Source organism: Triturus cristatus, chromosome 12, assembly GCF_964204655.1.
Source record: "Triturus cristatus chromosome 12, aTriCri1.1, whole genome shotgun sequence".
NCBI lineage: Eukaryota > Metazoa > Chordata > Amphibia > Caudata > Salamandridae > Triturus > Triturus cristatus.
Window position 1 is genome coordinate 104,095,371 of NC_140595.1, and position 22,733 is coordinate 104,118,103.

Below are 22,733 nucleotides of genomic sequence, written 5' to 3' on the forward strand. Positions count from 1 at the left end.
CGATTCATTATAACCCTGCGTTTTTTCCAGCCCTTCAAACTGGACCCTTTGATTTATGGAGGTAAGGGGGATGCCTCACCATTTATGACCATTTTCACAACTGGTACATCCTCACCTTCAAGCACTGTCAGAGACTTTCACCTTCCATACTCAGAACAGTACCGCTACGTCACTGGGTACTACACCCTGAAATCAAAGCAGCCACCACTAGAGAGCTTACCCCTATTTAGCAGTTTGGTAGGCAGGTGGTAAATACTAGGCGTTGCATCACCTTCCTGTATTCCCTACTGCTCATCACAATATGTACCCCGCAGCCTCGCCACATTGCTTTTTTTGGGAGAATATTCTTGGGATGGATGTCCCGGAAGCTTAATGGCATAAGCTCCGGAGAGATATTTCCAAGTTCAACCATCCGGATGAGGGAGGCACTGTACCCTACTAAACTGAAAATAAATCTTCCCCAACACATCAGATCTCTGCTGGAGGGGCTGTGGATTGCTGGGGGATTTATGCCACAAATGGTGGCACTTCCCAACCATTTACCCATTCTGGACTGAGATACTAACACAAATCAAAGATAGCCTACACTATCTGATCCCCAACACCCTATACTCTGTGTTGTTAGGACTGAGGGAGGACACCCTTAGGCGCCAAACTAGGGGTGACAAGGCAATAATGTGGTTATGCCTGGGTGCAGGGAAAAAGAGGGAGGCGCCATCACGGTCTCAATAGCAAGTTAGACCCTGGAAAGCCATTAGGATGAAACAAATGGCAGACATCTTTTGAGATAACTACAAACATTTCTAGTACTCTTGGGGCCCCTTGGTGACATACCTCTCCAGAGGCATGAAGTTATGTGCATGCCCAATTCATACGAGAGCCCTTACAATTCTAATGATGTTGTCCATTGCTGAATCAGCCATGAGCCGGTGTCTCCCTCCCTTCACGTAGTACCTCAGCCCACGTCTCTCGTCACCTATCATTATGTACTTATGAGGCTTTACTCCACCCATGTACCTCAGTTGATAGGGTGTTTTGTTTGGGGAGGGTGTTGGAAGAAATGGTTGTTAAGGATGCGACTGACTTGACAGCAGCATGAGTAAAAACTGTATTGGTTTATGGAAAATTCCATTACTTAAATAGAATATGATAATTTGTAATTAATAACCTGCCGTTATCACATATATGCCTAAACTACTAAAGTCAGTTTTGACCCAAAAAAGTTACTAAAATAAAAGATGCGAGGTAGTTGTACCTGGGGTGTTGGATGCCCACTGGGTTTCGGTGAGTAGACAAAGGAGTGGTTGAGCACAGAGTCTTCCCATATACACATTAAACTAATTGTATTTGACAAGGACATTCGGTTTGTCTCTCTTTACAGGTACCTCGGTACTGGTTTTTATGTAACGTGAACCTACAAATGCCAAAATGTAACTAACACCTAAAAAGACACCTTTGTTATTTAAGCCTGTGAGGAAGCTCAGGGCTCAAAGTTTTTAAAAAAACGATTCCTTGAAATGGAGCACAACTTCCTGAAACAGGAAGTAAAATTGACATGGGGACTCCCACAGGACACTCTCACTGGCTCAAACAAAAAATAATAATAATGCAGTCATTCGATAGGAACAAAGCAGTCATATATTCAGACACTCAAGAGACACTACTCAAAAAAAAAGAAAAAAAAAAAACACACCCTTTTGAAACAACCTCAAATGATTTCGCTAACCACCACTAAAGGACTTGTGTTTCACAGAAAACAGTTTGCAATACATACAATCCGAAGCCATCATGGCCTCAGACAGAACATGAGACTGTAGATGTTGTACTATTATATCAAACTTATGTTTAAAATTAAAATACTGAAATTTAACAGTTGTTTGCTGAGCTAACTATAACTTGCGCCCCCGCCATGTCCTGATTATGACTTGCCTTATTTAGGTAAAGAGAACTATAGAAAGTTTCAATATCACATGTCAAAATATTCTAGGTATATACTAAATGTAACCACCAGTTATCCATAACACATAAATCAAAAATACAGCTGAATCGACATACAACTACTAGAATACTGTGATTATATTCTTAGCCGTCTAACCATACGTAAATTCTTAGGATCTTACAACTTAAGTTTTCTAGTAAGTGTAGCAACATATGATACTAGTATTTTAACTTACCCTGATACTAGGTCACAGAACTAACATTGATTCTATTGAATTACTGTTTTTATAGTTATTTAACACCCTGCTTGGAATTCCGCTACCACTCATTCAACTAAGCTCGTATGTTATGAAGTAAGTCAGTCATTACTATACCTTAATTATAAGAATACAGCCTCTAGTATCAGTTGCATGTATACCAAATTCAGAATTGATTCCAGAATTGGATACTGAACTCCCTTCTACAGACTAACTTTTTGTTAGGTCCATATCTTTGTAGGATATTAAGATCCTTTAAATAGATTATTGATGAATTATCTTTCATTTGCAACCATTGTATTTGTTGGGCCATGTGCATGTATACTTTTTTCTTTAAATCTATTTCTTTATTCATCTTTTTCATCCTGTTCTTTCTTCTTCTTCTTGTTCTCTCTCTTTCTCTCTTTTTTCTTTTTCATTCTATCAATTTTACACTCTTTATTAGTATTGTAATTAGTATAGTTTAGTATATTTAGAATTATTTTTGTATATATTTTATGTAAATAATAATTTTCTGCAGTACGATAGGATTGATGAATGTACCATAATTTGAGTTGTTTTTTTGAAGATAAACTATAAGACCAAGTAATGCTACATCAGTGAAAATCAATGCATCTCTTGAAATCAATGATATGTAATTAAATGTATTATTTATGAATAATGTTGTTGATAAAAAACAGATAAATTAGCCGTTTAATTTGGTATTATGTTTATGATTGAATAAATGATCAACTTTCTAGGTATTTTTATAATATAGAAATAGTAACCACCGTGTTATTTTATATTTCATATAGTTATATTGCAATAGACGGTCACCTGATGAAGGCAGAATTGCCGAAACGCGCGTAGCTCACATCTACCGCATTGCCTGCATCAACTGTCCATCAACTAGATATTCACTCTCATCTGTTTGAATTGTTTAATTGTTTAATGAATATAATGATTTGTTTCAGTATAATTATTTCATATGTTATCTTTTGTTAATATTTATTGTCACTGCATATTTCTCAATCAAATGACTTAAAATGAATTTAGAAAAATAAAAAATGGAAATTGAGGATAAATAAAACTATATTTTTTCATAATAATTATGTATTTTTGATTTATGTGTAATGTATAACTGGTGGTTACATGGAGTATATACCTAGAATATTTTGACATGTGATATTGAAACTTGCTATAGTTCTCTTTACCTAATATGGTCTGTCCCTACGTATAGCAAGTCTATTTGTTATGAAGGGGTCCCCTTCTTTTCAAAAATATGACTTGCCTTATCACATCACTCAAGATGTAAAATGATATTATTGATTACATTACTGATGACAATCCACAAAACATAACTGATGATATCACTGAACATATCACAGATTACATCATCTGACGGGTCTGAACGTTTGCAATAATCTTTTCATACGGGCAACTCTTTCATGTTAGCATGCAGAAACTTCTAAACAAGCCTTTAAGTCTAGACACAACCCATCAGTAACGCACAACTATTACTCACGCTCAGTCTCTACCTTCCTTTAATGAATTACTGCTTGCACTTAAAACTTCATAGGTAGCTAAAGTGTGCACCACATAACTCTTACCATACTGTAGGAGACTGGTCTCCAGTACTAAACAATTTCTATTTGTGAAGCAGAAGCTTGGATGATGTCATCAGGGATGCCATCAATGTCATTTGAGATATCCTGAGTGACATGATATTGTTATTTAACACGTCTTGAGTGATATGATATGTGAGGTCAGAAACTGGACATGGTGGTGGCGCAAGTTAGTCAGCTCAGTAAAATATTAAATGGTGAATTTCAGTGTTTTTTTTGGTGTTTATACATTCGTTTTGATAGAATTACAACACTTAACTGTAGCATCACGTCAACCTTTAGCTCTTTACAAAGAACAGTTGTGTAATATATTACAAAGTAATATATTAAGCACATTTTTGCGGGCAAGTTTTGTGAAGATTTTTCAAAAGGCACCAAAGTTATTAGCAAAACAAAAACGCTCTTTCTATTGGAACGGTGACCTAGCATATAAATCCTGATCACAGAAGTAGGCAACTTTTAAAAAAAGTTACGCCCGCCCCCACTTATTTTAACCCTTAACCATCATAAAAATCTACACTTTATAATTACATGCAGGCTCACCACGTAATACTTGCCAAAACTTTCCAAGAGAATGCTCCTTTTAATTAATGACTTGTGCTAGATTAAGTTATCCGTAGAAAGATAAAGACCTGGCTGTTTGATCAAGAATAGTTACCGGCTCAACCTCGGGAATACATTCAAAGTTTCTAGCGCCGAGATGCCTACGGGCAATTGTACGCGCTGTATAAATCTCAAAAATAACTAAATAAATAAATAAATAAACTTAAGACTTCGTTCCTCAGTCCTTTAAAGATTCAAGGTTGAAACCACTGCTGAAAAGTAGATCTTGAAAGGCAACCTTCAAAGTCAATGAAAGTCCAATATCACAAATTCTTATGCCACAAGGAAACTGGAGAGAACACTTAAAATGCAAGCCCAAACTTTCATAAAAATGAATAATTATCCGGTCAAAGCAAGACTCTAAAGAGGTCTTTTTGTAGAGTGTAACTGACTAGCCTCGGACAGTGGGACAATGATTTCCCCCCAAAAAAGTTATGTCAATCGATATCAATTCAAGCACCTTTGAAATGAACAGGAGTATAAAGTAACAATTTTAATTAAACACAACATTCACAAAATTCTTGTTTCCAATCAAAGGAATCTGTTCCTGCCACAATAATCACCACTTCACTAGGCATAAGAGGTCATATATTTGGAAGCCATAAATAAGAGAGGTTTGAAAACAATTACCTTTTTGATATTTCAGTGTATCGGAGTTGTAATTTGGACTGAAGATCGCGCTGCAAGAAAAAAATCACCATAAAGGAATTAGATTGAATCTGGTTTTAAAAAAAAGACTGCAGTAATACTATACTTTCAAAATGTTTTTTGTGAAAACTGCATCACAGCATTACTTACGGAAATAATGTTTCGAAAATTTTACCTGGATAGTGGGTCGCGAGTAAAGCTCTGTATTTAACAATTATAAAAACAAACTAACTTATACACTCTTGCCTTTTAGCCTGTGGCTTTATTGCCGTTGCATGTTCACTAATGCTGCTGATAACTTTAATTGCATGTCAAGAAGAGTGATAGTATAATTTAGTTCTGAATTGGAGATCTCAAGATTCCAGGGTGCAGAGTAGAACAATATGACGATTTGGGGAAAACATATTTTAACCAGAAAGCGAAAACTGAAACTGGATGGATTCTGTTAACATCAATAACGCGCTCCCCTGAGGGTAAAACGCTGCTATCGATATTACCTTTACTCTGCTGCTAACTGCAGTTTTCTGCACAGGCTCACTTTAGCTCTTTTTAGCCATCAAATACATTGTTTTTTAAATTTGCACTTTGATTGTAACCGGCATTTTTTTTTAGACTTGGCTTGGCAAAGTTGGTCAGTGCTGAAGTGTTTCTGCCTGTTAGAGCAGGACACCAGTGGCCGTCATCTTGGATGAAGGGCTAGTCGCCCAGGTGGATTTGAAATTTAAAGGAGATGCAGGTGTGACCGCGCAGCAAACCTAGGCAATGGGTGAGCCGCCAGCGCGCCAAAAGGCAAGCCCATCTGCGTCCGTCCACGCACAGCACCAGCCATGCTGTCGGTTTCCCCATTGACCCCCGGAAGACCTCGAGCTCTGGAATCTGGAATTCCAGGAATAAACTACTGTACATTGGTTAGCAGGCTGTCAATCCCATTTCCACTTCTGTCTTCAGTGACTCCATAGTGAGTCCTCCTGGTATTGGGAAGCCTTTGCAGCCTATCTCACTTAAATGTGGCTTACTCAACGCCAGATCCCTGGTGAAACATGCTTCAGAGGTTAATCTGTTGTTACAAAGTGACAACTGTGATGGTTATCACCGAAACCTGAACACCCCCCGAACTCAGCTGTTGACCTGGGCCCGGCGTGTCCCCCTGGTTTTAAAATCTTCCATAAACCTTGTATTAACAGGAAGGGGGGGAAAAGTTAAGATAACATTCAGGGAAAGCTGGAACTCTGCCACCCTCACCCTTGACAAAACATCTGGCCCTGAATTGCGGGTCTTCACCCCTACAACCAAAAAAGGTTGTATTGTCTCTGGCATTCTTTGCTACCATCCTCCTGGCCACTAACGCAGATATTTGCAATCTCTGATTGCGATTATTACCAACCTGGCCCTCACTCACTCGAGATTTCTAGTGTTAGGAGATTTTCATTTGTGGGCCGAGGGAGATCTCTCCTGTGCTTTTAAGGAATTACAATGATGTCGCAATGCTATGGGTCTGCAGCAACTAGTCAGGGCCCCACACATCAGGGTGGTAATACCCTTGATCTGATCTTTGCTACAGAGGGGCTAGTTACCAAGGGAACCCCCTTCCCCTTTTGGACAGATCATGTACTTATTACCTTCCATCTTCACAGAGATTATTTCAACTCCCCTAGACCTGCACAGGCACCATGGCATATTGGCAGAGCCTGGCACAAACTTAAAAACCATTACATGGCAGCCATTTTTACCTGCCGAATGTAGGCATCCCTGATTCCACCGTGGATGAAAACTATCATGCATATGAGAACAGCATTGTGAAAACCCTAGATGCAGTTATTCCTTTAAAGAGTTTAAAAACCTCTTGCAGGCACTCTGCTCATTGACAGAACGCATCTCTGAAACAACTTAAACAATCTTGTAAGAAACTTGAAAAGAGGTGGCGCTGAACATATAAAGAAGAAGATAAAAAGACATTAAAAAAACTCAAAACATGAATACAAAAGAGAGATTGGACAAGTAAAGGCAAGTTATTATGCTAATGCTATTCTAGCCGCCCTAATAAAGCTAAAAAGGTCTTTGACATTTTGCGTAATGTCTAATCCAGAGTGCACGAGCCAAGCAGTAACTTCCTCACAGGAGCTCTGTAACAAACTTTCTAATTTGAGGATAAGATCTGTAAGATCTTGGAAACCATTAGTTTACTTTAACCCATCTGCTAAATGATCCCAGATCTGAGGTCCCTCCCTATTAGTAAGGATACCCCTCAGTAAGGGCATAAATTGGAGTAGTTTGATCCCTTAACGAAGGATCTTTTCTATAACATTGCAATGTCTACCTCCTCTGGCTGTCCTCTCGACCCTTTGCCCCATAGGGTCTGGAAAGAGCAAGGGGATTAATTTTTTCCACCATTAAAGCAATTCTGCAATCAGTCACTCATATCTGGCACTGTTCCTCTAGCCTGGGAGAAGGCGATAGTTACTCCTTTACTAAAAAAGTCCTACCTGGCCCCAGGGATTGTTATTAACTAATTGCTCTCTTGCCTTATCCAGGTAAAAATACTGGAACGTTCTGTTAGCTGGAAACTGTCTCAATTTGTGGAGGACAATTTTCTCCTTGAGGGAGAGCAATTCGGCTTTAGGTCAAATCATGGCAATGAATCTGCCTTGCTTATGGCACTGGATGAACTCAGAATGCAGACTGAAGGTGGCTAATCAGCTGTACTGGTGCTCTTAGATCTTTCAGCCTCATTTGATACGGTGAACCGCAATATGCTCATGTATCTACTTGTTTTGATCGGTGTGTGTGGCACTGCATACAATTGGATGTGTTCTTATCTATTCAATCGCTTTCAGGCAATTTCCCCTTATTGCTCTGACTTTAAGAATCTGAATTACGGAGTTCCGCAAGGCTCAGCTTTGAGTACAGTCTAGTCCAACATCTATGTAAGACCTCTGATCACTCTCATAATTTCAGAGTGATGAATTATGTAGATGACACACAATTTATTTTGTCCTTAGACAACGGCCAACCGGCATCTGTCACTGCTTTTCATAACTGTATGAATGTCATTAGATGGCTCAATCTTAATTTCCTTAAATTTAACAGGAAAAAACAGAGCTCTTATGCTACTCCTCTAGCAAAGTCCTAATTCCAATTCCTTCGAACTTGTGGCCTGTGCCTTCTGCTGTAGAGCTATCATCTTCCGAAGCTGTCTGTAACCAATGGGTTTACGTTTGACAAGCTGTCCATGGAAACATGTGACTTAAGTTGCTGGCACTTGTTTTTCACTAGTTCGAAGTGTTCTGAAGATTCTCCCGCTGCTCCCTCCTACTGCTAAAAACACTCATTGTTCAAAGTGTTATTCTGAGCAGGTTGGATTGTGGATTATTGTAATGTCATTTTGTTAGGAGCACCCGAGTTTCTTTCTTTTGTCGTGGGGGGGGGGAGGGGAGGGGAGGGGGTTATACAGCGAGAATAAGATCCAAAGGTATCAGAGTGCTTTATAAGAGCACCAGTTGCGTTACAGACAGACACATTCATTTCTTTTTTGTTAGGAAACGGGGAGAATAAGTGATTTGCCCAGAATCACAGGATGTTGAGTGTCCCTGCCGAGACTAGAACCCGGTTCCCCAACTTCAAGGTTGGCCGCCTTAGCCGTTAGACCACATCCTTTCTCCTAAATAGACCGCACAAAGCCCAGGTCTCTGCTGCCAATTTGGCCTTAAATAGACTTAGGAGGTCATCTGCCTCCATGTCCTTGAAAGACCTACGCTGGCTTCCGCTACGACAGTGTATAGCTCTCAAATCACTGTATTTTTTTTTTTTTTTTTTTAAAGACCTCCATGGTAGTGGACCAGTACCACTCCAAAACAGATTATAAAGATACTCCCCTGAGAGGTGCCTTTGCTCTGCCACTGCCAACCTTGTGTGCATTCCAAAATTCAAGAAGACCAGACAAGGTAGTTAGAGCAACCCAAATCTGGAATCCGCTTTCTGCTCCCATCAGATCCTTGATGGATCTCCTGCAATCTAGAAAAGCCCTGAAAACGTGGCTCTTCTCAAAGTCATTTCTTTTCATATTGTAGCACTTTATTACTGTTCCATTTATCTCTTTTGTTATTATCTCAGTTGCAGCTTTCGCCTTTCTCCCTTCTTGTCCGCCGCGAGTCCCCACCAGCGCCAGGATACCAGCCTGGTCACAGTGTGCTTAACAAATGTTTTAAATAAATAAACTAAAATAAAGGGTGTCATTCAGACTGGTGAAAACTGAGTCTGTGGTCGACTGTGTCCACAGTACACAACTAATCACACGAGTGAATCCATGCTCCAAGAATGGTGATTTGCATCCATTAGAAAGAATGGACTCCAAATATTAAGATTGCCCAGTCTCATAGGATGCTCCTCGGGCCCTGATATTAGGTCTCGATCTCTGCAGGGTTTTTGTTGCCCCAATGAATGAGGCTGTGCTCTTGTACATAAACAGGAAGGGTCAAAATAAGACAATCCCCAAGTGGAGACTGTTATCCAAGAAGCGACACTGGCCTTTGGTACAAAATACCAAACTGCGAGCAAGTTTCAACACCCGTCCAAAATAGTACCTCTGGAAGCTCGGAGATTCGCTGCGAAGTTAGGCGCACTTCAGTATGCGAGCCTAAACAGAACCAATAGGGCTTTCCTAAGTAAGTGACTGGGCTCCAAAGTGAGACATGATGGCATGATGAATGAGACTGTTCTGAAAGGCGATAAGCCTGAATGCCTATATGAGAAACTGGCCATGGAGAAAAAAACCAATGAGTGAGCTGTGCTTCAGCTTTAGAAATTTGCCCTAAATGTTTGAGCCATGATATTAAGTGTTAGACTCACTAAATAGGATCATGAGATCCATTGGTTCAAGTAAAATGAAAAGAGTGATAGGCTCCAACGTGTCACAAAACAATTTTTGGGGGATGTTCTAATAGACGTCAGCATTGCCCCAAGAAACATAAGTAAAAAGAAAACATTATAAGAAGTGTGCAATATCAGAGGGAGCAGTTTAAAAAGGCATTGGTGTGTGAAATTTAAAGATGCCCAACATAAGTTAAAAGGAGCAAAGCTATGTTTTTTACTTAAAAATACCACACCCTATAAAGGATTTTTGTCCATACATTAGACAAGATGCAAATATATATAGTTCTGTAAAGGTATAATTATTGCAGATAACAGGATCGCCATCTGCTCCTTACACCCCTGATCCTCCTGTTCCAACAGTACCACATAAAAAGTATAACTGGGTAAAATACCATTCTGCTTCATTACACCCTCTTTGTGTCAGGAGCTGCAGCGCTGATATAAGCCTCTCAAATGTTTAATGAGGATCCTCTACTGAAATAAAGGTAAGAGTCCTAACCAAACTGTACACTGAAAAGCACTGGACTCAGTTGATAATTTGATGGCACTGAAATCAGTAAAATCAGGGCTTCAAAGATCAACAAATTACCACTTGAAGCCAAAGTTAGGTAACCTCATAAAATTACTAGACCCACAAGATCTCAACTTGACCTGGTTTTCTTAAAGTACAAGTGAGATATATAATTTAGGTACAGTTTTATGACTGTGTCAAAAATATTGCATAATTTTCCTCTTGTAATGAAGCAGTGTTGGAGATGAATCAGCCAGTTCTGAGGTGATTTGGAAAGTGACTTACTCTGCCCTACCTAAACCTATTATCATTTCAAATGCAAGATTGGCATGACTGACTCATGTCCGGCCAGAATTTCAGAGATGATCTTGACAAGTGACTGGTTATGTCAAACAGTGCTTGTCATTTATAGTCACTAGCCCAGCATCACTGAATATGACCTAGCCCTACCTACTTAACAGAGGCAAATCTGGTATGCGTAGTCCCTCCCTCAGCTCTGCTGCCTTTTTACAAGTGAGGTTTCCAACTATTCCTCAATCCTACCGAATTTTCAGGGATTATGCTATTTGATTGACTCTTTTCCATGTCTGCCTATATTTCACATCAGATATGACCCAGAAATGTGACTTTCAGTGCTGGCAGTTTGCACCATCTCACGTGTTACTCCTTCAGATAGTCAGTTTGGGCTTATTTTGCTGTTTCTCCATTGTAAGGGCCTCATCACGAGTACGGCGGTCCATAGGACCGACAGACTCACAGTGGCGCTCTATCCACCCCCACACTGTGGCCCCGCCTGCAGTATTGTGAGTATGGCGGCTGGACCACGACAGGACCGCTGTGTCCACTGGGGGATCCAGGATCCTACAGCAGTCAGGAGTAGAAATATGCTGGTGGTGTTGCTGCGGCACCGCTGAGCATATTCTGAGAATGCCTGTCCACTGCCCTTTTCATGGCGGTGAGCCCGCTATGGAAAGGGCAGTGGAGAAGCAACTAAGGGAGCCCTAACAGGGCGCCTGGGGGTGGGTGCATGTAGAGGGCACATGTTGTGCCCCCTTCCCTGGAATTGCACCCCAGTTCCTGCACGGTGTGGAATACACAGTGCTCGAACGTGCTGTCATGACGGTATGGTTCATATTAGGCTCTCATATGAGCCTAACAGCCCACCGCTGTGAGACTGCTGCAACACTGCCCGTCATGGATTACAATTGCAATCCGGCGGACGCACCACGGCTTTGTCGGTCCTCCTACGGGCGGTGTGGTGGCGGCACCGCAGGAAGACCGCCAAACTTGTAATAAGGCCCTAAGTGTTCCAAAGTCACAGCATATGAAGTACTGTTGGTTAAAATGCCAACACTGGCTTGGCAGTTGGTTTAACTCTTAACATGTAGTCAGTTGGCTGGTTGACCAACTCCTTTCCAGCTTAACTAACCTTTCAGAAGCAGTTTATTAAGAAGTAGTCCCATGCAAGAACATAAAAGTATATTATTAGTAGGACAAGTCAGGTATGTATTGCCCAAGTAGAAGTAACCATGCAGATGACGGACATGAGAACCATTTAAAAAGGATTTTCAGGGTTTGGTTCATGGAAAATCAACACACTCAACAAAGGTCAGAATCAGGTCACATTCATCCACTGGATCTTCAATATACCTTAGCTGCCAATGCCAACTGACAAAAAACATTGGAAAGGGCAGAGTAATGAGTTTACATTTTAATTAAAGATCATTGTAAAATACAATACAATTTCGATGAACGTAAAATGTGGGTCACATCGACAGTATAAAGAAGGTCTAGCCATTATTTTAAACACACTTTACATTCAAAGAATCAAATTCTTCCCTTTACACAATCTGCACGGCTCAGCTCGTTTATCAAGTCCCACATGAATAAACAAAAAGAGTAGGAAGCACGACAAAGCGATTCATTTGGACTGATTGGGACTCAAACTTCACCACTGAGATTGTTTCACAGGTGTCCAATTATTAAATGGAGAAATAAAAAAGGATGAGAATGACTCAGTAGGCTGTGACCCTTAGCTGCTGTTCATTCCTAGCAGAGGGCATTCCCCAAATCATAACCACCAGCTCATGGTCAGATTAGGAAAGCAAGATATTGCCCTTTCTCACCTAAGCTGGTGGGTTTGGCCCGGAGCAGTGAAACACCATGCATCAACCAATCATTGCTTGAATAGGTTATAGGGTTTCCAATGGGTTACCATCATTTCAAGGCACACCATTAACATGGCTTGAGATGGTCAGTCAGTCACCAGGAAGAAGTGCCATCTCAAAAGAACTGACACTACTTGCAGTAGCTTGAGTCATTCAATCTAGTGCTTTCCTGACTAACTCTTGTGCCACAAAGGTCTTGTCCTAGCCCACTGATCGACACTAGCCTAAGCAAAGTCCTGTAAATAATATCAGCCTTTGTTCAAGGAAATCACTGTTCCATCCGGTCACTGGGCAATAACAAAGTCTCTCAATTTACTGGCAAGGCAATTGCCTCAAACCTTGAAAGGTTCACATTAGCACAAGATGGAACAAGCAAGAGATCTGGTCTCTGCTGTGTTGTATTTGGAGGGCAGGATCTTCATACAAGAGTCTGGAGCCACTCCTGTAGCCAAAAATGCATGTTTCTTTATTTAGGCACTTCGGAAAGACACAGCCTTATAGGTCCTGCTAGATCACCATTATGCCTCCAACTGTAAAACACATCCCAGTATTCATCAGCACATAGGAAAACAACATTCCATGCATTCTCACATCATCTCCACTTAACATTCTGCATTATGCTCACCCAGCCCATGGATTCAGACATATCCCCTTTCCTTACACAGGACAAACCAGACATGCCAGCTCACGTCATCCTCCTCTTTCTTTACACACAGGATAATATCAAAATAAGGCAACAATAACCATGAAGCAAAAAATATTACACCTTCTCAACCTTCCACAAGCACTGCACTAATGCTCATAAGGACAACTCAATCCATCACACTCTCTGGCACACGAACAATTAAAAATTTGCGAACATTCGTGACAAGAATTTTCAATTCTATTAAGGACAACGGAGGCGAGGATTATGCTTCTCAATCTTTACTAGGAAGCTCACAGCAGCCAATGAAAAACAAAGATAAAACCACGTGACAACCATAGAGTCTCTTCCATAAAAGGTCCCTGTCAGCACATAGAGTCCTCTTTCTTTGTAACAGTACATAAGTCCATGCACGACCTGCTCTTGAGGATCACCGACAGCTAGGGTCTTCTCCCACCAACGAACTGTGTGCCCAACGGGGCCGAACGTCGCACTGGATCCCGGTCCAGATAACTTGCTTGAGAGCGAAACAACAAACTGCAAAGCGATTCATCGCCGATAGACCACAATCAGGTTTACTTGTTGTCAGTTCCTGAAAGAAAGGAAACAGCCCGTAAAAACCGTTTAAGGTTGTAAAAGTAACAGCATTACATCACGCGAGATTTGGGTGGGGAAAAATACACAGAAATGCAAAATAGCATGATTCAATACATACAGTATCATAATCTTGAAATAGCAGTACGTTAGCAGTACGTTAGACAATGTATTTCTGGGCGGGATAATCCTCGCCTCCGTTGTCCTTAATAGAATTGAAAATTCTTGTCACGAATGTTCGCAAATTTTTAATTCTATGTCAGGACCGGAGGCTCCGATTATGCTTGTTCAAAGCTGAGCCACCACCATTGAAGCAACATTGACAATCGGCTTATAGTAAAACGTTTTAAAAGTACTTTCATTAGACCAGTCAGCTGCATTCATGATATCCACTAGGCTCACACCCGTTACAAACGCTTTGGAAGCCATGGCTCCGCGCGCAGAGTGAGCCCCAAACTTGGAGATATCAATCCCTGCCTCGCTCATGAGCCAGCGCATCCACCGCGATAAGGTAGCTGGCGTCACTGGGCGAAAAGGCTTTTGCAAAGCAATAAGTAGTTGCCCCTGCATATCAGCACGAAACTCCTCAGTACTCACCTCGTAATCCTTAATACATTGCACCACGCACAGTTTAGGATTGTTAGGAAAAACCGGGTATGTGATTGAAGTCGCGTTACACTTCGTTCTCCTGGACAAGGTGAAGGACACCCCTTCCGGGGTAAATCTACGCCCCGCTAAATCCAGAGCTCGGACGTCAGAAACCCGTTTGCAAGAAACGAGACACAAAAGCATAGTCAGCTTAGCTGAGAGTTGTTTACGAGACAAGAACCTATTGGCTGGCCAGGATTCCAGGAATCGGAGGACAAGAGAGACATCCCACAGATGAGAGTACTTTGGGCAAGGGGGCTTCACCATCCTGACTCCCCTCAGTAATTTACAAACTAAAGGATGTTCCCCAATGGGCTTACCATCTACAGGTAAATGCCCTGCCGATATGGCGGACCGAAAGTTGTTGACCGTCCTGTAGGCCAACCCGGAGGACGCCATAGAAGCCAAAAAGTTGACCATTAAAGACACATGCGCCTTAGCGGGATCCACGTCCCGTTGAGCGCACCAATCACACCACCTTTTCCAAGATGAGGCATATCGCTTGTGAGTATTGGCCGACCAAGCTTCTTTGATGAAGTTACTAGCTTCTCGCGAAAGGCCCGGGACACTCCACCTGTCCCTGAAACCCGCCAAGCAACGAGAGGAAGTTGGCCCGAGGCCACCAAAGGATGGGGATTCTGAAGAGGGTCCAGCAATAGGTTCTGCAACTGAGGAAGGAGGATCGGAATCTCGCAACACATGTCCAGTAACACCGGAAACCAAGCTTGAGCCCTCCATAGAGGAGTGATCAAAATGAGTTCCGCCTGAAAGGTTCTTGTTCGTGCTAGAACCCGTGGGATCATGAGAAACGGGGGAAACGCGTAACAGAGGGACTTCGGCCATTCCTGCAGGAATGCATCCGTGGCTAACGCCTCCGGGTCCGGTCTCCAACTGAAAAACTGGGGAACCTGCTTGTTCAGTCGAGACGCAAAAAGGTCTATCTGGCAAGGGCCCCAAAGGTGGGTGAGGTGCCGAAACACTGTGGGCAACAGCCTCCAATCGCTGTAGTCCTGTAGGTGGCGGGAATTCCAATCGGCCACTTGGTTGCTGGAACCGGGCAGATATTCCGCAACCACCGAAATTCTGTGTTGTAGACAGAAGTGCCAGAAGTCCTTGGCGATCTCCGCCAACATCCGCGACCTGGTACCGCCCAGCTTGTTGACGTAGCGCACCGCCGAGATATTGTCCATCCGAAGGAGTATACAACAATCTGCTTTCTGCGGTGACAGACATCTGATCGCAAAGGAACCAGCCAACAGTTCCAGGCAATTGATATGCAAATGAAGTTCGTCTGGCGACCAGCGACCACCCGTGGACAACGTGCCGCACCGGGCTCCCCAACCCCACCGGCTGGCATCTGATTCGATCACCACATCCGGGGTCGATCCGAATAGCGCTCGGCCGTTCCAGGCCTCCATGTGGTTTAACCACCAATCCATCTCCAGTCTCGCCTCCTCTGAGAGAGGTATCTGTTCTGAATAACTGAGACCTTTCCGAAGATGGCGGATCTTGAGCCTCTGAAGGGCCCGATAATGAAGGGGGCCCGGGAAGATCGCTTGGATGGAAGAAGCCAGTAGCCCGACTATGCGGGCTAAAGATCTCAAGGACGTCGTCTGCCGGAGTAGGATGGACCGCAACTCTTTCTTGATCGCCTTGATTTTTGTCATCGGCAGTAAGAGTTGACACGTCACTGAATTGATCGTAAACCCCAGAAATTCGATGGACTGAGAGGGAATTAACACTGATTTCTGCGGGTTGACAATGAACCCCAAGCTCTGTAATAGATTGATCGCCCAATTGAGGTGCGTTTGAACCGTCTGAGGGGAGGATGCCAAAATAATTATGTCGTCCAGGTATATAATGAGGCGGACTCCCCGGGCCCTGAGAGTTTCCACCACCGGTCTCAGAAGCTTCGTGAAGCACCACGGTGCTGACGACAGACCGAACGGGAGGACCTTGTACTCGTAGCACACCTTCCCCCAGACAAACTGCAGGAACCTCCTGTGAGGTGGAAAAACGGGAATGGAGAGGTACGCGTCCTTTAGGTCCAAACGGACCATCCAGTCTCCTTCCTGGAGAAGGTCGCGCAGTAGATGGATCCCTTCCATCTTGAAGTGCCTGTAAACAATCCACGAGTTGAATTCTTTGAGGTTTAGCACTAAGCGGGAACCGCCTCCTTTCTTGTCTACGAGAAAGACAGTACTCACGAAACCGTGAGGGTGAAGTTCGGAGGGCGCCACTGCGCCCTTTTGCAGCAAGGAACTGATTTCTGCCGTGATAAAGTTCTGATCTTGTCGGGAAAAATACAGAGGGGGGGGGCGGGAGTGTTGCACAGGGGAGGCGTACATCTCCAGCCTGTACCCCTGCACCGTCTGCAACACCCATGCATCTTGCGAAATTTCGCGCCATTTGTCTAGAAAATATGCCACTCTGCCCCCCAATGTCACCTCCGAGAAGGGAATGAGGCTCACCTGAATTTCCGGCATCATGCTGGTTGTTGGAGTTTCCTCCAATTCTGCCACCTTTGCGGAACCTGTTCCTGGAACGTCGTGAAGGGTAAAAATTGGAGGTGTTGGCCGAGCCGTCTTGATAACCACCTCTCTGCTGTCCACGTTGGGAGCCTTGGTTATATCCCCGGCCGAACGAGCGCCCCCAGAAGCGTCCGGCCCTGCCAAAAACCGGGCGGAAAGCCCGCTTTAACGAACCCTGGGCCTTGTCAAGCCCACTAAATGTGGCAACAAACTTGGTGAGCTCCTTGAGAAAGGGTTGACCAAACAGGAGGCCTTGGGCTAGCGGGCCCGACTCCGACGTTGATAATTCGGCCAGCCTGGGATCTAACTTTAGTAGAATGGACCTGCGTCGTTCCGTCGACAATGCACAATTAGCATTGCCCAGCTGGCATACTGCCCGCTGTGCCCATCCGATCAATTCATCAGGGCTAATTGCAATGGAGGATTCTTTGGCCCTAAAGCCGATCTCGAGAATCTTGGTCAGGGGGCCAATGACGTCTAGTAGTTTATCCTGGCAGGATCGCCAGGACCTGTCCAAACCCTTCTTAGGATCTTTTGAGTACTTTTTCAAGTACGTCAACATGGACGGGTCCACCTCCGGGGTAGCCGCCACCTTATCTGCTAGTTCCGGTCGCAGGCATTCCGACCGTAGTCGTGCCCGTACATCCGTATCAAATGCTTGACGTAGATGGGTTTGAACATAATCTGCTACCTCTTGCGCTGGTAGCCAGGCAGATGAGTTAGGGTGGATAATGTCCGCTGGTTCGAACGTGAGCACTTTAGGTGATGCGGACGGGCCAGAGTGCTTCTCCTTCCGTGCTTTCTTGGAAGGGCGCGGAGATTCCTCCTCGTCCGTAGTAGGATCAGGTGTGGTATCTTGGCCATCATCCTCCTGGGAGATCTCGGTAATTGTCGCTTCCCTAGGAGAAGAACGCTCCTGCTCCGCCATCGAGCGTGCGAGCCTAGCGAAATCTGCAGCATGGGGATTCGTTCTTGCCTTACCCCCAGGTGTAGGACGAGAAGCTGAGGATGGGACCCAGCCTTGCTTCTTTGCGTAAGAGCAAAGATGGCGCTTCAATGGCGCGATCGCCCTCACCAATGCGGAATTGACAGATTGCTGCACACCTGCGTCCAATGCCTCAACGAGGTCATATTCCATAGACCCTGAAGGGTCTTCGTCATCATAATAATAATAATCCTCTTCATAATATTCAGACATAGTTGCCACACAGTGAGCAATTAACGACCCTGAGGATTACTTGTGAAGATCGTCAAATTTCACAATCAATATTCTCACACAGGAGATCAGGGGGAGTGGTAACCCCAGGCAAGCCCCCAATACAGGCACCAATGAAGACACCGACTGGTAAAGTTTAGATGTGGAGGGAGGGAGGGCTTGCACAACACAAATCACCAATCCCACTCTAGGCAAAGCCTATGCTGAATTATACAGCCCCACTGACTGTAGAAACAGAAGGGCGTCTGGGGAGCCAAAACGAGCCTTTTCCGCCGAAAAAAACGGAACAAATACGGGTCTTAAACAGTTAACACACACTGCTCTGTGTTCGATTTAAGCCCGACTAATTTTCGCGGGCAAAATGGCCGCCGCGCATGCGCGCTGGCTCAGGCTCGCATAGATAGTGAAAGAGGACTGCGCGTCAGGCAGACGCGCGTCCTCGCTCCCCTTCCTCCCGCTCCACAAACCCGAATGACGTGAGACAAACTCACCGACGGGATACGGAGACGCCCGCAGCGCTTCGCGCTACTGAAAATGAAAAGTAATCCACATATACACTCGAGGAGGCTAAGACCTCCGTCCACACAACTCGCACTGACGGCGAACGCGCATCAAAGGCAGCGCCTCAAATAAGCAATAACTCAATTAATAATAACCAACGAACAAATCGCGCAACAAAGCAGCGCTTCGTAATAGTTAGTCACTAATAATGAACAAATCACGCAACAAAGCAGCGCTTCGTAATAATAACAATTACAGCGTATGAACTTTTCAATAAACTAGCACTGAAGAAATATCACATTATAAGAGAAAATGCATAAGGTACTTAACTGGCTGCGGAGCAGCAAAGAAAGAGGACTCTATGTGCTGACAGGGACCTTTTATGGAAGAGACTCTATGGTTGTCACGTGGTTTTATCTTTGTTTTTCATTGGCTGCTGTGAGCTTGCTAGTAAAGATTGAGAAGCATAATCGGAGCCTCCGGTCCTGACATAGAATTTGCAGCCCAGCACTCCTCCACGTCCAACACCCAGTCATGCTACATCACTTAACCAACAGGACCACATGCCAGTCAGAGGAAAGTACCTAAATCTGTGGCCAGCACCACCCTTCCCATTCGTACAGTGACGATAGATCCCAGAGCACCCTCAAGCAGATATTGTAACTACCCACCACACCATCATCTCCACCATGTTTCCTATTGCGACAGGCTACTACTCTTCCCCACGTTTGCACCTGCAAAGTAGAACATTGCTTAATGCTTACACATGTACCTACTCTTCCCCACGTTCTAACCACCGGCAATTCTTCCAAAAAATGCCTATTAAAAACCAGTGCATTATAAGCAAAAGCTTCTCACGCCTTACTACACACATTGAGACAGGGTCTGCCCCTTTTTTTGTCTTTGCACATCATATCCCCTTTCCTTACACACAGGTCTAGCCAGGCGTGCCATATCATTACAGTCTGACAGATAAGCATTTAGGTACATACTACTATAATATGCTCCAATGTGGGAGAACATTTCCACTGAGAAACCCTCCGACCATGTTGAGACCATTGCCCAATAACAAGAAAGTGATTATATGATCTAGGATGTAAAACTGAGAGACACGCCATCTCTGGACGAGTCTATACTCTATAAAGAAGACCCCATAGCAAAACAGTACTTCTATGACTAACACTCAATCAATGTGAGCCTATGCTTAAAGGTACGTCACCTTAATGGGTGATCGTCTTTGCCGAGTTGTTGAAGAACTAAAATGACGAGCAGCTATGGTCTAGGAAGATGCCTCATTTCAAAGAGTGAACTTTCGTTTCATGTGGTGACACTCAAACTAGATGAGCTAGATTAAAATGTAAGACCAGATCTATTAAGTTATGAGTTGCAAGTTGATAAGACTTGCCCGAAGAGCAAGAGAGACTCGAAGGGCCAAACGTTTTAAGCAGTGCTTGAAATGGAAAAATAGCAGTATCTTGTACCAGAGTACCTGCTTCTTTCTGAGAAGTGTCGGTACTCCCCAATTAAAAGTATTACATCTCTCTTGAGAAGTGCAAGTACTCTCCCTCTCAAAATAAAATAGTGCCGGTGCTCAGTACAACCATTTAAAGCACTACCGTATTAAGACTATTTAAGGTGGGAAGGATCGAATAGAAAAGGTGGTAGCATGACTCGGGTTCGTGAGGGACGAATTGGCACTTCACAAAATTCGAATGACGGAAGGATGGTGTATAGTATATAGAAATAATATCACGCGCGCAGCTTTCTGAACGACCTAATGAAGGAAGAAACCATCCACTGGGTAAAAGCTATCCAGAGAGTAAAGGTACCTGACACAGAGGATAAAGACGAGAGGTTGGTACAAAACGCTTTCAAAGCAAATTTGCCGCTAGAAAATGAATGCCCCGTTCCTTCATGCTACTCCCGCATATTGCACTCCCGTCATGCCAGCTCTCACCCCTGAAAACCAATTTCGCAGCCTCTGGATCAACTTAGTGGCCGTCGCCATCTTTAATGCCAAGGACGGCCAGGCAACATCGCAACAGACGAAGGACTGGTGCAATATCAATGGCACAGGGACGATAGATATGAAAGAAAGACTATTGCAGGTATGAACCAATGGGAGAGCTATAACGGGTAAATCAAACCAGCAGGTAGAGTAATAGTAGCTTAAATGTCAACAGAACCCATTCAGGAAGGAGACTCCTGATTTTTAAAGCCAAGAATGTCTTTGTTTTAGCTGCCTCCCGCCGGAAATTGTCCGTACTTCAATTGGGACTTCAATCGGGGGATCCATCCTCTGATTCTTTTTTAGGTCTCGCCTCAGCCAGCGCTTTAGCGCTGCTCTGGCGAGAGCTATAGAAAACGGGGATTTGGAAGTGCAAACGAGTGCTTTCCAGGCCCCCAACTACAGTGCATGTGCGCTGGGCGCGCGCACCATTTGGCAGCCTGCCTGTACATTTCGCGGGCGCTTTGATGTTCTCAGTGAGCCGCGCGGCCACTGCGAACTTCAAAGCGCCCGCGAAATGATTACATTCACTTTAACGCTCCCCCGCCCCCACGCGTGCGCGCGCCACGCTGCGCCGGGCTTGTTTTTCTTGTTTAGATTACTAGAAGGGGCGGGTGCTTCCTGGCACGACTTGTTGTGATTGGTGAGAGTAACAGTTGTCGCCGCAGGCAGGCTCCTCTGCTGGTTTGCCCTTCAGTTCTAAAGTGAGGGGTTCTGCCTTTCAAGGAGCTATAATTACCATGCTACTACTATTTACAGTAAAAATCACACCAACAAATGTGCGTTTCATACTGTGTCCCTTCCAAGAGTTTCTCCTGTCAATGGAGGTCAATGTCAGAAGACCCTTTTGTGTGTTTTTTAAAGTAAAGTTAAGGGCTTTAGCCCTAATTGCATGTATTTTTTAGTAGAGGGCAGAACGTGTCTGTGCTGGGGACGGGGCAGTGGGACCCTCCTTCGCTTTTCGGAGATGCACGTTGCAGCTCTTGCCGCAAAGCCGTTGAAGGTTCTTTTCCTCTTTGACTAAATCGACCACTTTCGAGCCCTCGCGTGCCACACCTCTCCAGCGCACTGAATACACACTGGGTTCCCTTAGCAGTGGCACACCTTTGTCATTTGATTCTAACTTTATTCAGAGCTGCCGCCTCATTTTTACCCATGATGAAGTCCATCGTCTTAAAAATGAATCGGATTTTCTTCCAGTATTCTGTAGCTCTCAAACACAACAAACTTAGCTTGACATGGGTGCCTTCGATAATAAAAACGAAAGGGGTGTTCCTGGAAGTCCCTTAAGAGACAGATATGCGCTAACATGTCTCGTGTGAGTGCCTAAGGAACTCTTGCAAAGTTGCTGTGCCTAAATGAGGTATTTCAACCTTTGGAACACACGAGAAAGGAGAACAAAACTGTGCAAGACCAGTTTTTATTTGTATTGATCTCATCATTGCTGCGCTGCGTGTTTGTAGGCATTGAGGCCCAGATTTACTAAGAAATTACGCAGCACAGTCAGCAAGTAAAGTTGCTGCGCTGCTTGAATGGGTGAGAGCAGAACAGTGCCATAGCCACTGCGATGCGGCGCTGCTGTGCCCTCTCCCGGCGCTGATGCATTCTATGCTGCCCTGCGTCAATGCAGACCCTTACGCCATAGTGCACACATCTCCGTGTTTGCTGCTGGTGTTATTGGAATAAAGCAGGTGAGTGTTGCCCCAGGCCGTAGATCTACACATGGGCGAACCTAGAGCAAGCTAATTTCACATTCGTCTGTCGAATTCACACAACGGGAAAAACTGCTGAAATGCTCATCACTCAACTTTTCAAATGTGGAAGATGCACTTAGGTTAGAGCAAAAGTGGTTAGTACTACGCCTTACTATGCATGTAGCAACAATAGTGCAACATCAGTTTGGTATTTTTTTTTTTTGCAATAAAGGTTATTTCAAATGTAAAATGACTACTATTTATGTAGCAGGAGCGTGCCATGCCCCTTAATTTGTTCCC

The 22,733-nt window shown here is 43.9% G+C and overlaps 1 protein-coding gene across 1 annotated transcript in view; it reads right to left on the reverse strand.

The window, feature by feature from the left end:
- Positions 1–20,797, reverse strand: part of NDUFA7 (NADH:ubiquinone oxidoreductase subunit A7) — a 40,882-nt gene extending 20,085 nt beyond the window's left edge. Inside the window, exons 1-2 of the mRNA XM_085636931.1 lie at positions 20,689–20,797; positions 5,033–5,082 (exon numbers count right to left, since the gene is read on the reverse strand). Of these exons, the coding sequence (XP_085493057.1) occupies positions 5,033–5,082; positions 20,689–20,739 (101 nt within the window). The 5' untranslated portion in view covers positions 20,740–20,797. The remainder of the gene's footprint in view (positions 1–5,032; positions 5,083–20,688) is intronic.
- Positions 20,798–22,733: the final 1,936 nt, after the last annotated feature.